At 41.5% G+C, this 13,727-nt stretch overlaps 1 protein-coding gene across 2 annotated transcripts in view; it reads left to right on the top strand.

Annotated features, from left to right (window-relative positions):
* Positions 1–950: 950 nt before the first annotated feature.
* Positions 951–13,727, top strand: part of xrn2 (5'-3' exoribonuclease 2) — a 38,451-nt gene continuing 25,674 nt past the window's right edge. Inside the window, exons 1-18 of one of the 2 annotated variants that reach the window (XM_023394344.2) lie at positions 951–1,159; positions 1,904–2,031; positions 2,606–2,717; positions 3,065–3,176; positions 3,686–3,744; positions 3,845–3,934; positions 4,081–4,153; positions 4,306–4,356; positions 4,509–4,666; positions 4,922–4,996; positions 5,566–5,699; positions 6,189–6,246; positions 6,476–6,583; positions 6,694–6,738; positions 7,284–7,427; positions 7,781–7,825; positions 9,792–9,886; positions 11,612–11,747. In XM_023394344.2, the coding sequence (XP_023250112.1) occupies positions 1,085–1,159; positions 1,904–2,031; positions 2,606–2,717; positions 3,065–3,176; positions 3,686–3,744; positions 3,845–3,934; positions 4,081–4,153; positions 4,306–4,356; positions 4,509–4,666; positions 4,922–4,996; positions 5,566–5,699; positions 6,189–6,246; positions 6,476–6,583; positions 6,694–6,738; positions 7,284–7,427; positions 7,781–7,825; positions 9,792–9,886; positions 11,612–11,747 (1,698 nt within the window). In that variant the 5' untranslated portion in view covers positions 951–1,084. The remainder of the gene's footprint in view (positions 1,160–1,903; positions 2,032–2,605; positions 2,718–3,064; positions 3,177–3,685; positions 3,745–3,844; positions 3,935–4,080; positions 4,154–4,305; positions 4,357–4,508; positions 4,667–4,921; positions 4,997–5,565; positions 5,700–6,188; positions 6,247–6,475; positions 6,584–6,693; positions 6,739–7,283; positions 7,428–7,780; positions 7,826–9,791; positions 9,887–11,611; positions 11,748–13,727) is intronic. The other variant, XM_023394345.2, reaches the window with a different exon arrangement.

Below are 13,727 nucleotides of genomic sequence, written 5' to 3'. Positions count from 1 at the left end.
AACCCCCCCCCACCCCTACTGCATGAGCCAGTGAGGAGAGGAGCAAAAAAAAAATCTAATTCACCTTAAATGTGATGCTGCCGGGTTGGGAAGTGAGAGGGCATCTGTGCAGAGAGTCCCCATTAAAGGAACATTACGTAAGATCAGACTGTGAATGATGGAGTTTCGAACGCGATGCAATTTCAGGGAATATGAACACGAGTCTGAGCTGAGTCTGCAGGGGTCACACGGTCACACATTTGGTGGTTTGTTGTTCAAGGCAGCATTTAAATTTCAGTCTTTATCTTTAACAAAAACCACAGCAACAATAATGATAATCTTATTGTTGAATTTGTAAATAAATACATGTGGTGAGCACCGGTTAATCTGATCATTATCAGCTAATTGATGATGTATTTCTTTGTTTAGTTGCATATTTTTCAATTTTCTTTAATGTATAGCTTTTTATTGTTCATTTGGTGGAAGGGCTATGCTCATCACGTCTCTTTCACCTTGTTGTCTTTGTTAAAATTTCAAGATCTAAAAGGTGCACAAGTTACAAATATCTTACATCTTATATCATATTTTACTTTAGTAATTACATGACTGCTCATACAGCCCAAGCTAAATGAATGCAATGAATATTAAAATGTAATAATTACACAGAAGTTAATGACCAAAAAAAAAGCCATCAGTTATAGCTTATAAACCCTTTATAAATGGTGCATTATCAGAAAGTGGCACCAAATCAATTTTAAAATATGCACTGCAAAATATAAAGTTTTGTTTAGATGCTCTTCTGCTTGATATAGGCGTCATTATGTAATCGATTTACCAGACAGTTAAAAGTTGGGGTAGAAGCTATTTTTGCCTGCAGTACCGCTTCTGGCCGATGGGGTCGCTGTGGGCCAACGCGGTTCTCTGAAATGTTCCGGAAAAGGACGATATGAACCGGAAAAAGTACACAATGGCCATGGCCAACAGCATGTAGCCGTGGTGTTGTACTCATCCATAACAAGCCTCGTGTTTTAATTGAGCTATTTTAACCGTTTTGTACGAGTTTGCATTTGTTATAAACTGACAGAGAAGAGGTTTTGGACCGGAGATGGGAGTCCCGGCGTTTTTTCGTTGGCTTAGCCGAAAATATTCGTCAATTATTGTGCACTGTGTGGAAGAGAAGGTAAGTGGCTAGCATGCTAGCTAGCAACACCGCCGGTTTACCTGACGCATTAATGCTATTTTGTTGAAACAGCCGTTAGTCTTCTAAATGCTTGTTTTCTGTGAATACAATCAATGGGGTCTCGTTCCTACATTTGATTCCGTTTTGTCGATGACTTTTGAGCTCCGAAGGTTTCGGTTGGTCGCAAATTATTAAACGAAAACATCGGACGTTCGTGGACTTCAGAGTGTAAACAAACCGACCGCAAACTTCATGCTACAAACAAAAAGTTCCATTTTACCACTGTCTTAAAGGTACATTAAACCTTACTCAACGGTTAACGTAAGTGGAAAATAAACACCACCTCAGCTCACATCATAAAAACATCACATTATTATGAAGTTACAACAGTGAAATTTAGCGGGAAAAGAGCTTCAGTACTTGAATGTGTGTTTTTCAGGCATGTACTTCTGCTGCTGCTAAATAAGGTTGCAGCTAACCTTAATTTTCAGTAAAGATTAATCTGCTGATTATTGTTTCAATTAGTCCATTCCCACTAAATAATTTCCCGCTGTCCAAGGTAACATCTTCAAATGCCAACAGTCCAAACATTTGGCTTTAAAAACGACTATTATCAAAATAGTTAGTCTAACTAATTGATTAATTCTCTAATCACTAAACCTCTAATGATATCTAAATCGTTCATGATGGAAAGGTTTGGGACGTCTTGTGATTTGTGTGTGTTTTTGTTTTTAACCTCCACAGGGGAAAGAGTGTAATGGAGTCCGTATCCCTGTTGATACAACCAAGCCGAACCCCAACGAGGTGGAGTTTGACAACTTGTACCTGGACATGAATGGGATCATTCACCCCTGTACACATCCAGAAGATAAGTAAGGACATTTACGAGTTTGACTTTAACACCACTAGATTTTCTGTCTGCAGTTTATTATCATATCTGTGATGTCTCTTTGAAGTGGAGGTTTGGTTTTACCACTTTACTTGTTTGTCTAGTGTTTAAAGAAACTCACAGAAAGCTCAATTTAAAGAAAATATCATTATTTAAAGCTTAATATGATTTAAAAGAAAAACAGTCCTCCTTGATGATTAAGACTGTATCTAAGACGTGAGTCATAAATCCATAAATTCATAACGTTTAAGCAGCCAAATTAGTATTTTATATTACTGTCATTGTTTGATATTGTTATATCATTTAGTATCTGTGGGGTTTTGACAAAAAAAAATTGTTTGAAATTTGGCTCTGTGCAGTAGTGCCACACACTTTCCTGAGATTTCATAGATTAAACAATTACACAATTACTTAACAGATTTGTAGATATCGTAGATAACAAGAGTATTTTTGTTCATTGTAAACCAGGAAACTTTAAAATGAGAGATTTTTTTGAATGAATTTTGGCCTGACACTGTTGCCACACAATAGCTCATTGAAGACGATTGTTTTCACAGACCTGCTCCCAAAAATGAAGATGAGATGATGGTCGCCATCTTCGAGTACATCGACCGCCTGTTCAATATCGTGCGGCCCAGGAGAGTTCTCTACATGGCCATCGATGGAGTGGTGAGTGACTTCCAGTAGCAGAAACCTGCAGCATGAGCAGAGTTTGTTGTGGATGACGCGTCCCATTCATAACAAAAACTAAAACATGATTGATATATATATATGGGTGGGACAGATATATAATTATCTGTACCATCAGTTATTTAATGAACCAAATACTGTTTTTCATGTGGCCAAAAATAGATGGTAGTGAAGTTCTTAATTTGGCCACATCTTAGGTTTTTCTTAATTTCTCATCCATCTATCCCAATGAATCGAAATATTCAATCTTAATATAAGGGGACATATATAATATGCATGAAAACCAACCTGAACTCAGAAATAACACCCTGTGTAACTCTCACCAGGCTCCTCGTGCCAAAATGAACCAGCAGCGCTCTCGGCGGTTTCGTGCTTCCAAAGAAGGAGTGGAGCTGACGGAGGAGAAACATCGCATTAGGGAGGAGATCATCCAGAGAGGTGTGTGTTGTTTTAAATCTCAGCACTGCTTAACAGCAAATACCCAGAATGTACAACATCTGTGACACTACGAACCTCTCTGGGAACAGTGTGATACTTTCCCCCGGCAGAATATTATTTTCTCTGAGCTCCGGGACAGAAAACACTTTCTGGCTCGGTGTCGATGTCTCGTTTGGCAAGTGATTGAAACAGCTGATGTGCAGTTATTTCTGTGTTTGAGAGCTTTTATGAAAATCTGACCAGCCCTGGCTTTAAAAACACAGCTGATGTTTCCTTTTTAAAAATAATCAGTTTGTTCTTTTTTTACCTTTTTGTGCAGTGATATTATCTGACGCCCAGTTGTGTTTCATAAAGTTATCTGAGGGGAAACACTCTCCAGGACGACAACTTTAGAATGGCTGAAATTTGAAGTCCTGAATTTATCAGGACTCAAACACTGCTGGTCTCTGATAGATTCAACTGATTATCTTCATCATTCTCAGAAACATTACTGTTTTTTTCCTCTTCAGGTGGTTATCTTCCACCTGAGGAGATTAAGGAGAGGTTCGACAGCAACTGCATCACCCCAGTAAGTGTGCTTTGGAGTTTTTAGCTATTTCATTATGTCCTTGCAAGAACAAAATGACAGGATTGTTTTGGATGATTCATTTTCCTTCTTCTGTCTCCAGGGAACAGAGTTCATGGACAACCTGGCGCATTGTCTCCGTTACTACGTCGCAGACAGACTCAGCAACGATCCAGGGTGGAGGAATGTCACCGTGAGTGTCACTCACTGCTCGGGCTTTCAAACACAGACAGAAATGTCACGAGCGATTTCTTATTGTTTTCATTTTGAGCTCCGGGTGGTTTTACATGCTGCAGAAGAAAGAGCTCCGGCACTAAGTGTCTGCTGTCTGTGATGCAGGTCTTCCTGTCTGATGCGAGTGTTCCAGGTGAAGGCGAACACAAGATCATGGACTTCATCAGGAGACAGAGAGGTACAGCTGTGTTAAAGTCATACACATTAAAGCACATACAGTGTGGCAGGATAAACTTAAAGATATAAAACTGCAGTCATGACTTTTAGAACAAAGATTAACAACTGAATTCAGTTCTGAACCTCCTGTACGTTTGTGATTCACTTTGACAGCTCAGCCCAACCACGACCCCAACACACACCACTGCCTGTGTGGAGCCGACGGTACGTCTCTCAATTCACCAGTCAGATAAAACCCAGCCACAAGAGACCCGCTGTTATTCATGTCGACGGTGTAAGATATTATTGTAGAGTTAACGTCGTCATTTCCACCTTGTTGAAGTAACATCTGTGTTTTTGTTGTTGCCACTGATCAGCTGATCTGATCATGCTCGGCCTGGCCACCCACGAGCCGAACTTCACCATCATCAGAGAGGAGTTCAAACCCAACAAGCCCCGGCCCTGCGCGCTCTGCGGACAGATAGGTCACGAGATCAAAGACTGTCAGGGGACGGCCAGAGAGAAGCAGGGACAGGTGTGTTACTCTCATTTTACTGATAGATTCATTTTTAATGTTGTTTATGATTTTGATTAAAAATAAATGAATAAAAGTGACCCCCAGCAGTTTTTTTAATCTGACATCAACTTCACTGTAGTGTTTGTAATGACACTGTTTTCCCTGTAATATTTGTGAAGGTGTTTTCAATGATTAAAGATATCAGTGTGTGAAAAGTCGACCAGGTGTCCACTGGAGGCTAAACCCTCTGAGTGTTTCCTTCTCCTCTTCCAGCACGATGAATTCGCAGACTCGATGCCGGTGTCTGAGCAGGAGTTCATATTCATCAGACTCTGTGTGCTGCGCGAGGTCAGTTCCCCCGCCTATATTTTCTCTGTTAATCTTCTACCTAGTTGATGTTAGTGGTTGTCATGCTATAGGTGAAGTATGAGAGCAGCCAAAGTGTCGAGCTGGTTCAGCTGGTTGGATTCTGCGGAAACTTTCAGGAGTGAATCATGTGATAGTTCTTTAAAATATCACTGGTTGACCTCATGTGGCTGTGGCCATCTTGTTTTTGTTATTTAAATCACCACTGATTTGATTTGATCAAAAAACAAAAAGAAAATGGCTTATTTGGAGTAAAATATGTCACAACTTCTTTCTGGCATTTAAATATTTCTTTCATTTATTCATAACAGCTGACCGGTGCTTCATATTTTGGAAAGCGCTGTGTTAATATAACAGGATCATCATTTTTTCAGCTTGAAATTTGTGTAAATATGACAAACTCATCAGCTTTTTTTATTTCCCAGTCAGATGTTCATCTAACAGTTTACAGTTTATTTTGTGACCTAATCATCCAGATAAATGGACCGTAGCAGGTACAGGCCCGAACCTACTAGATGATCTCTACTAACTGTGCCTGTTTGTGTTGTCAGTACCTGGCCAGAGAGCTGACCATGGCCAGCCTGCCGTTTCCCTTCGACTTTGAGAGGAGTGTCGACGACTGGGTCTTCATGTGCTTCTTCGTTGGTAACGACTTCTTACCTCACCTGCCGTCCCTGGAAATCAGGTGAGCGCCGGGACAGGGGTTCATGCTGAAAGCTGGTTTGAATGTTGGTCTTTTTAAAAACTCAGAAACAGGTTCTCTGTATTCCAAATGCAAAACCATAAAAAGTTCTTTCAGCGTCACAGGGACAGGGTTAAATGCAGGACAGTTGTATTATGTTGCCTTATATAGAGCAGGTGTTTTCTCTGATGCCTGATTACTCACATTCACACTGATGGTAATCCTGCCTCCGCTTCACTGTAACCTCCGACACTGATCGGCCTGAAATCTGCTGGAGAGTCTGTTGTTCTGTTTCACTGCTCTTCTTTTATTTGTGGAACCATAAAACCTGTTGGTTTGCTGCCAGAGTGGAGCCGACGAAGCGGCCAAATTCCCTGCTGCTGCCGCAGATAAATCGCTGTTATGTGTCAGATCAATGTCCCGTCTCGTTAATCGTTAAGATTTACGCTGAACGCCTCGTGTTGAATTATTCTCTGATGTCGTGTCTTACAGAGAGGGAGCGATCGATCGACTGGTCAACATCTACAAAGACGTTGTGCACAAAACCGGAGTGAGTATCATCACTGATCTGTGCACTGCAAACAAAAGGTTCACACCTCCCTCCTCTCTGGAGATAGACAGAATGCATTATGGGAAATGCAGGAAACCTCTAAATTCAATTGAAAAAGAGTTGGTTCAATAAAAAGCTAAACATTACATACACGTGCTGAACATCAGGACTTTATATCGTCAGGTGTTTTCTGCTGCTGTCATGTGACCCGGTCTGTGTTTCTCTGCAGGGATACCTGACACAGAACGGCTACGTCAACCTGGAGCGAGTCGAGATGATCATGCAGGCCGTGGGCGTGGCCGAGGACAACATCTTCAAGAAACGCAAAGAGGACGATGTAAGATTTCACTGTTTTGGCCTCAGGGATCATTAAATGTTGAGGTTCTTCACCACAGTTGGCTTTGCCTTCCTTTTCACAATCGGCTGATTACAGTTTCTCTCCCGCAGGAAGGCTTCAAGCGAAGAATGAAAGAGAAACGAAAGCGGATGAAAGTGAGTAGAAGAAGATGATGATGTTTGTTGTTGTTGCACACAGTCAATGAAACTCTTCAGTAAATAATGAGTCTGGACCAGATACTTCAGTATCTTAAATCTCTTCTCATCTTCATCTAGAATCTTGAAGGTGAAAATGAAAACATTCATTCATCCTGTTAAAATCAAGTGAATTCTCCAGCATCAGCAAATGTCTCTTACACTGTTTATAATTCTTCCTCTTACATATTGAATGGTCTGCACTTATTTTCAGCTTTTCTAGTCTTGTCAACCACTCAAAGCACTTTACAATACTACATTCATACATCACACCCAGCAGCCATCAGGGGATCAGCACATATGATCATCAGTGACAGGTGATTCACGAGTTCCCGTCTACCTGCCATAACGTCACGTTTCATCCAAACATTCGCCCTGATCCCGACGTTCACCTGAAGTTTCTTCGAATGAAAATGAAACTATGAGTTTTGACATATATGCTGATCATAATACAGCAGCTGCAGAGTGGACGGTAAACACTCATTTACCTGCGTGTGTCACTGCAGGCAGAGCAGCAGGGTCCCGCCTACCTGACCACGGGCCAGTTCGCCCCTCAGGCTCTGGGGAGAAGAGACCGACCGGAGCCCGTCCAAAACGCTCGGCACCAGGCCTACGACATGAGGATGCAGTCGAGGGAGCAGCACAACAAGGTACGACGAGCTGTTCAAGTGTGACGCGAAGTTCCTTTTTTCCCAGATGTGGAAATATGGAAAATAAATCTGAGGAAAGAGTCTGAATGTGTCCGTCCCTCTGGTCATAGTTATAGTTCCCGCCCACGTCTGGAGAGTGTAGATGGAAAGACGGTGTGGAACATGTGTTGAGCTAAACAAGTTACTGATCTGTGTGAATCTCACCAAGAACCTAGAGTCAGATATATGAACATAGATTTCTAACAGTGTAGCTTCACGGCTGAAGCCCATTTACATGTTGTAATATTTCAACTGAGGACTATCATGGCGATGAAGGGATTGCATCATGATTAGTTATTTGTTGTTTCCTCCAGGACGCTGCTCAGTCTCTGAAGGCCATGATGAGGAATGGAGGCAATGTAAGTTCTAAGTAATATGGAAGATGGATCATTTCTGTAGAGGTTCTAATTATCAGTGCAGATGCCAACAAATAAAGTTTGCGGATTGTTTCTACTGTTTAAAACCAATTATAGCAAAACATATAAAATACTAGACTCACCAGCAGCTTCCAGTGACAGAGCTGTGACTCACTCATCAGATTCTGGTGCGTTTTAGGGTTGTGATGATGATGATGATGATGATGATGACGGCGATAAGTGATCGCCGATCTTCTGAGCGGTCGGCGATAGCTTGTACCTTTGTCAGTGTCAAGAGGATATTTGGCTTGTTTTCACATTTATGTATTGGCTTATTAACATTATTTGTAGTATTAAATTTAATTTGCCCCGCCACAGTTTCTCGTACATAACCAGTGCCTGCAACACAGACACGATGGTCACTGAAGCGTTGTCGTGTGTAGCTGCTGCGCTGCGATTAAACGAAAGTGATGGACAGACAGACGGAACATGTCATTTAGTTCAGTTTCTCATCCTGCTGCTCTTTGTGGTTGATAATGGAACTTGTGGAGTTGATGAGAGAGAGCGACTACGCGACTCCATCAGCTGATGTCGACTGGATATTGTGAATGCTCTGGTTATTAAATAGCCAACACATTATTTGTGATGACAATTGTGTTTTAACAGTCTTAACTAATGCACATGATTAGTCAGAGATCAACATTAGATTTGGGCTGTACAGTGTAATTCTTTCTGTGTACGTTATTAGATGACTGAAGGATTTACATTAAAAAAAAAAAAACCCTAGAGATTTTAATCGTTAATCATTAACAGTGATGTAAAAGTCTCTGATCACTGTAGCATGTCTGAACACAGTTTCATCTTTCCTCCAGTAAACTCTGAAAAGTTGATGATCATCCTTGATCCCCTCGCTGATGAACTTTGTTGAACGCCGTCACCTTTTCCTTATGGGTATTTCACATTGGACAGTGACTTTGAATATGGACGCTGCCTTCGGTTCAGTTCACGGTCGTGTTTCTGTTTAAAGTGTGTGTCAAGCTGTTAAACTTCAGGCCTGTATACAGCTTTAAGTATATGGAGCCACAATAGCAGCCCATACATTAGCACATGAATGAGAGACGCAGAGGCCTCAGAGAAAAGGAAAGCTCAGTGGCCAAGGTACTTTTCTTTTTCATCTGACGTGTGATGGCATCATCTTCTGCTCTGGGAAACTGACATTTTTCACTGTTATATAACAGATTATACACAATTTAATTGATTAATCAAGACAATGATTGGTAAATTAATCCATTTCAACAATTACTACAAATATTCTCTAAAACGGCACCGGAACTTAAAGTTTATTTTAATTCATACATTCATTGGCTCGTCTCGTCAGTTTGATCGTTTATGATCAGAAATAATCTTTTTATTTATTCTGTTTTAAAGCAACAAACAAAAGAGACGTCAAATAGCTCCGAAGCATTTTGCACTAAAACGAAAGACATTCATCGACACAAATGAACAATTTGAATTTGCAGTTGTTGTTTGCCCGGTTTTTGAGTGAAAACCGGACACAAATAATAACCAGAAAAACAAAATAATAAGATCAAATCATCAAATCCTTATCCCACGGCTCATCTTCTCTTTACTATCTCCAGCTTCACGTCTCGCTCTGTTCAGTTTATGGTCTTATTTCTCTGTCTTCTTCATGCTGTAGATTGTTTGTTCTTGTGTAACTCAGACCGTTCGTGCAGTTATATAATCATGTAAAGTTGTGATTTGTGGCTTCTGAAAATGCTGCAACTCGTAGTTTGAAAATCAAATGTTATTGTCCATGTTTTGTCATCTTTTCTCTTCTAATACAGTAAGTTATTGAAGTCATGTTTTTTTTTTTTTTAGTATTGTTTGTGCGATGATTTAAAAACAAATGTACAAGATAAAGATTCTTCTTTTAACCCGTACGTTTTCTTTTTGTCTCCCCGCACAGTCGTCTGCAGGTCCCAGCGACGGTGCAGACAACAGGGGGGTGAAGAGGAAAGCCGAGGACAGCGACAGCGAGCCGGAGCCCGAGGACAACGTCAGGTAAATCTGGGTGGGCGGGGTCACAGTGGAGGGCGGGATCAGGGTGGCAGTTTAGACACATCTTGTTCTGACACTAAAAGCGAATACAGGCTGAATATGGAAACTGATCTGCCCTTTAATTATGATTATAAGATGGGCCTCTCTCTTCAAGAGATGTTTTCTGTTCCACACGTTCTTCTTCTTTGTCAAGACCTGCAACTACATTGCCCATAATGCAACTCAACCACCAGAGATTTTAGGTGTGTTTGGCTGATGTAACCTGGAGCAGAGAGGCTGTAGAGACTGTCACGACCTCAGAGGTTTGATCCCATGACAAGTGATGGCAGCATCATCACTAGGCTGGAGTCTGACATGAACCTGGTCACATTAATGTAAAGACTTGAGCAGCAGAAAAAAATACACAGAAATTAAAGAGAAATCTTCTGCGTCACAAAGAAACTTCAATCTGTTTTAATGAACCACACGATACAGAAACAAGTGGATGAGGACGAAGGATAATAGGATCCATTCTGCTGATTGGCTGCCACTGTGTTATCAGGGTTTTAGGCTTCACCGTCAAGATGCCAAAAACCAAAATGAGTTTATCGGATTGATTAGCTATTGTATTGATATTCAAATCTGCTGTTGTCTGTAGAGACTGTTTATTTCTCTCATTTGGCTGATAACAACAGAAATAAGCTCTTGACAGTGCCGGAGTGTGTGCTGGTGAAGCAGTAGGTGTTCGACAGAGTGTGAGTGTGTGTGTTAATAATAGTGAATCTTTGGAGACCAGCTTCAGTCGGTGAAGATGGTGTTAACAAACAGAAGCAGAGAGAAGTACTCATTAATGCCACCGTGCTGCAGCACAAGCTGTTTAACTCCCTGCCACCTCCCCTAACCACACACACACACGCACACACACTTATACACACACTCAGCCCTCTTCTGAACAGCTCCCACCTCCCTCTGCACGTGATTAATATGGAAAGCAGGAATATTGGAGTAAATTCCTCTGTGACGCACTCGTCAAAGCTGCTAAATCCATCGGGCTAAATTGGTATTCATGGTGGCTTTCCTCTCAGGAGTCGGCGCTCCCTGCGGACCGCTCCCAGGATCCACCACACAGATGCCGGACGGCCTTGATTATGTGTGCAGAACGGCATCGCCGCCCCACATCTACCAAGAAGTCAAAGCCATTAAACTATTCCACCAGCAGCGAGGAAGTTGATGCAGAAGCATCGTTTTATTGTAACGTTTAGATTTATTTACACTACAAACATGTGATTGTCTGACTTAGTTAATGTCAAAGCGGCAGCGTCCAGACAGTCGATCCCCAAGTTTTCTGATGCATTATAAACAGAGGTGTCATCTGAATATCTGATGGAAGCCGAGGTGAACTGAAGAAACAGGGTTGATGGGAACAATGCAGCCGCCACGCAGCAAGTGTTTCCCCGGCCTCAGCTCGGCATCACTGATCAGTCCTCTGAAACTTTAAAGACTCTGGCCTCATTAGCTGCTGGAGCTTGTGATACTTGATGATTTAAAACTTCACTCAGCCTGTTGTTATATTCGCAGCTTTTTATGAGCAACGTTTTATATTTTGTGGCTCGCACTCGTTGTGAGCAGTTGATCAAACTGCTAAAGTAACAGCTTTAAAGTCTATAGTTAATAAGTTTCCTCACCATAGTTGACTTTTCCAGGATTGTGTGTCGTTGTGGAGTGTAACCATGTCCCTGTGTGCCGCAGGTTGTGGGAGGAGGGCTGGAAGCAGAGATACTACAAGACCAAGTTTGACGTGGACGCGACCGACGACGACTTCAGGAAGAAGGTGGTTCGATCGTACGTGGAGGGTCTCTGCTGGGTGCTGCGCTACTATTACCAGGTAACGTGACATGAACACAACTGTAGTTTCTTGTAACTCAATCCCTCATATACCAATTACTCACTGGAGCACCAAATTTGGATTAATCCGCCGCTGAAAATACTCCCCAAAAAAACCCACTATTTGCGACTTGTTTTTAAAGATTCACGTCTCAATAAGAGCCGATGGGTTTGGAGCCACAGACGGAGGAGGGAGGTCACAGGGTTTTTGTCAGATGGACATTTTGTCTTCTCATGTGATTTGTAAACAATTAGGAAAATCTAGAATAACACTATCCTCATCCTTAAAGCACATGACGTATGTGAGTGAGGTCACAGCGGCGAGAAGCTTTCAAGTCAAACCAGCAGCTGAAACACATCAGGCTCCTGGTGGATGAACTTTTTAATGTAGCAGCTTCACATGAAGCTCACAGGCAGGTTTGTGAACACTGATCTAATGGCCTCCAGAATCAGCACAATGTTAAAGACACATCTTTAAAGATAACTTTAGGCAGAAGAAACGCCTCATGTGTTTTTAACTGAGCGACAGGTTTTTAATCTTTAAGAACTCCTGTGTGTTTGAGCCTCGACCAGATGTCCCTGCGCACGGCAGCGTCCGCTCTCTCCGTGTTTGCAGTGTGATTTTACACTACATCATTTTACTGTTGTACAATATTGATCTTTATCTCGAAATGAAATAATCAGCCGCGGGCCCTCTCCAGAAGAGCCGGGGCGTCTCAGGCTGAGCCGGGGGGATTTGTTTCGGGCTGATTGTGCTCTCCGTGTATGCGCGCTCCGCGTCGACTCCGCACGCTCGCCAATCCAAAGCCCGTCTCAGGGGGCCGTTCTGGATGAATTCATTAGCAGGCCCTCGGCGGACGGGGACGTGTCTGCGCTCCGCTGCCACACATTCACGGTTCTGTCCGCCGCCGCAGAGTTATGATCACACACACCTCTCGCCAAACGACGAGGGAAGGGAGAGCTGGGTTCATCCGAAACACAAAAGACAGTGACAGAGATTCACACTCTGTTCTGTCTCTCAGATCCTTTGTGTTTTTAGGTGTGTAACCCTGATGAAGGAGCTTGTTTCATGCTTTTTATTTTCTATTTTCTCTCAGAAATCAACATATTTTTAAAAGACAGATTCACTTTGTCACGAGCAACAAAACAATTTCACCCACAAATAGAGGAGTTTTCTTTCTGATTCGTCTGTGTGTAAAAATCTGTTTCTGATTGATCAGGATTTTAGTAAAAGGACATAATATTTATTTTTAAATCAGGGAGTTTTTTCTCAGTCAATAAGTGCTGTGTGTAGTTCAGTGTTATAAGTGGTTCAGCTCAGTTGTCAGTTTATTAGGAACACCCAGCTAAAACGAATGCAGTTTAAAACAGTCCTGCAGTAAATCCTTCTTCATGAAGGTTATAACGTTCAGTTTGTATTTAAACTGTTTTGATTTGACTGTGTGATCATTCTGGAGGAAGTTGTGTCTCATGTTTATTCAACACCCAAAATATAAAAATGATATAAACCATTTGCAGGTGTCATATTAGACTGTAACTCTTAGACTCCCGGTGTAAATTATAAACTGACAACTGAGTGTAATTATTTCATATTGCTTAATAATAAAATCTCTGTTATTTAATTGGTTTTGGTTTGAGATACTTGGTTTATGGAAGTTGATTGATTTTAAACAGAACAGTCGTTAAAAGTCACAATTATTTGCAGAATATCATGTTAATTTATTAATTTCAAGTCAAAAATGATAAATAATGAAATTCACAGGGTTTCTGACATTTGATGGTCGTCACCTTCATTCTGCTGAAATTTATTTTTCTCAATTTTCTGACAAAGTAGAAACAGGATTCTGAAGAATCGTCTGGAGTCAATTCCACTGAATGTTTTACTTTGATGAATGTGAAGAGGGAGCAACTTTCTCTCCTTGTCAGTTGTTATGAAACGGGACAGTTAATGTAATTTTTTTTCTTCTGTTGCCCCCCCCCC

The sequence above is a fragment of the Seriola lalandi genome, unplaced genomic scaffold (assembly GCF_002814215.2).
Source record: "Seriola lalandi dorsalis isolate HSWRI2012SDOR001 ecotype SW California unplaced genomic scaffold, Sedor1 jcf7180002054947, whole genome shotgun sequence".
Lineage (NCBI taxonomy): Eukaryota > Metazoa > Chordata > Actinopteri > Carangiformes > Carangidae > Seriola > Seriola lalandi.
Note: the sequence above shows the minus strand (reverse complement) of the source record. Positions and strands in the feature narration are given on the sequence as shown.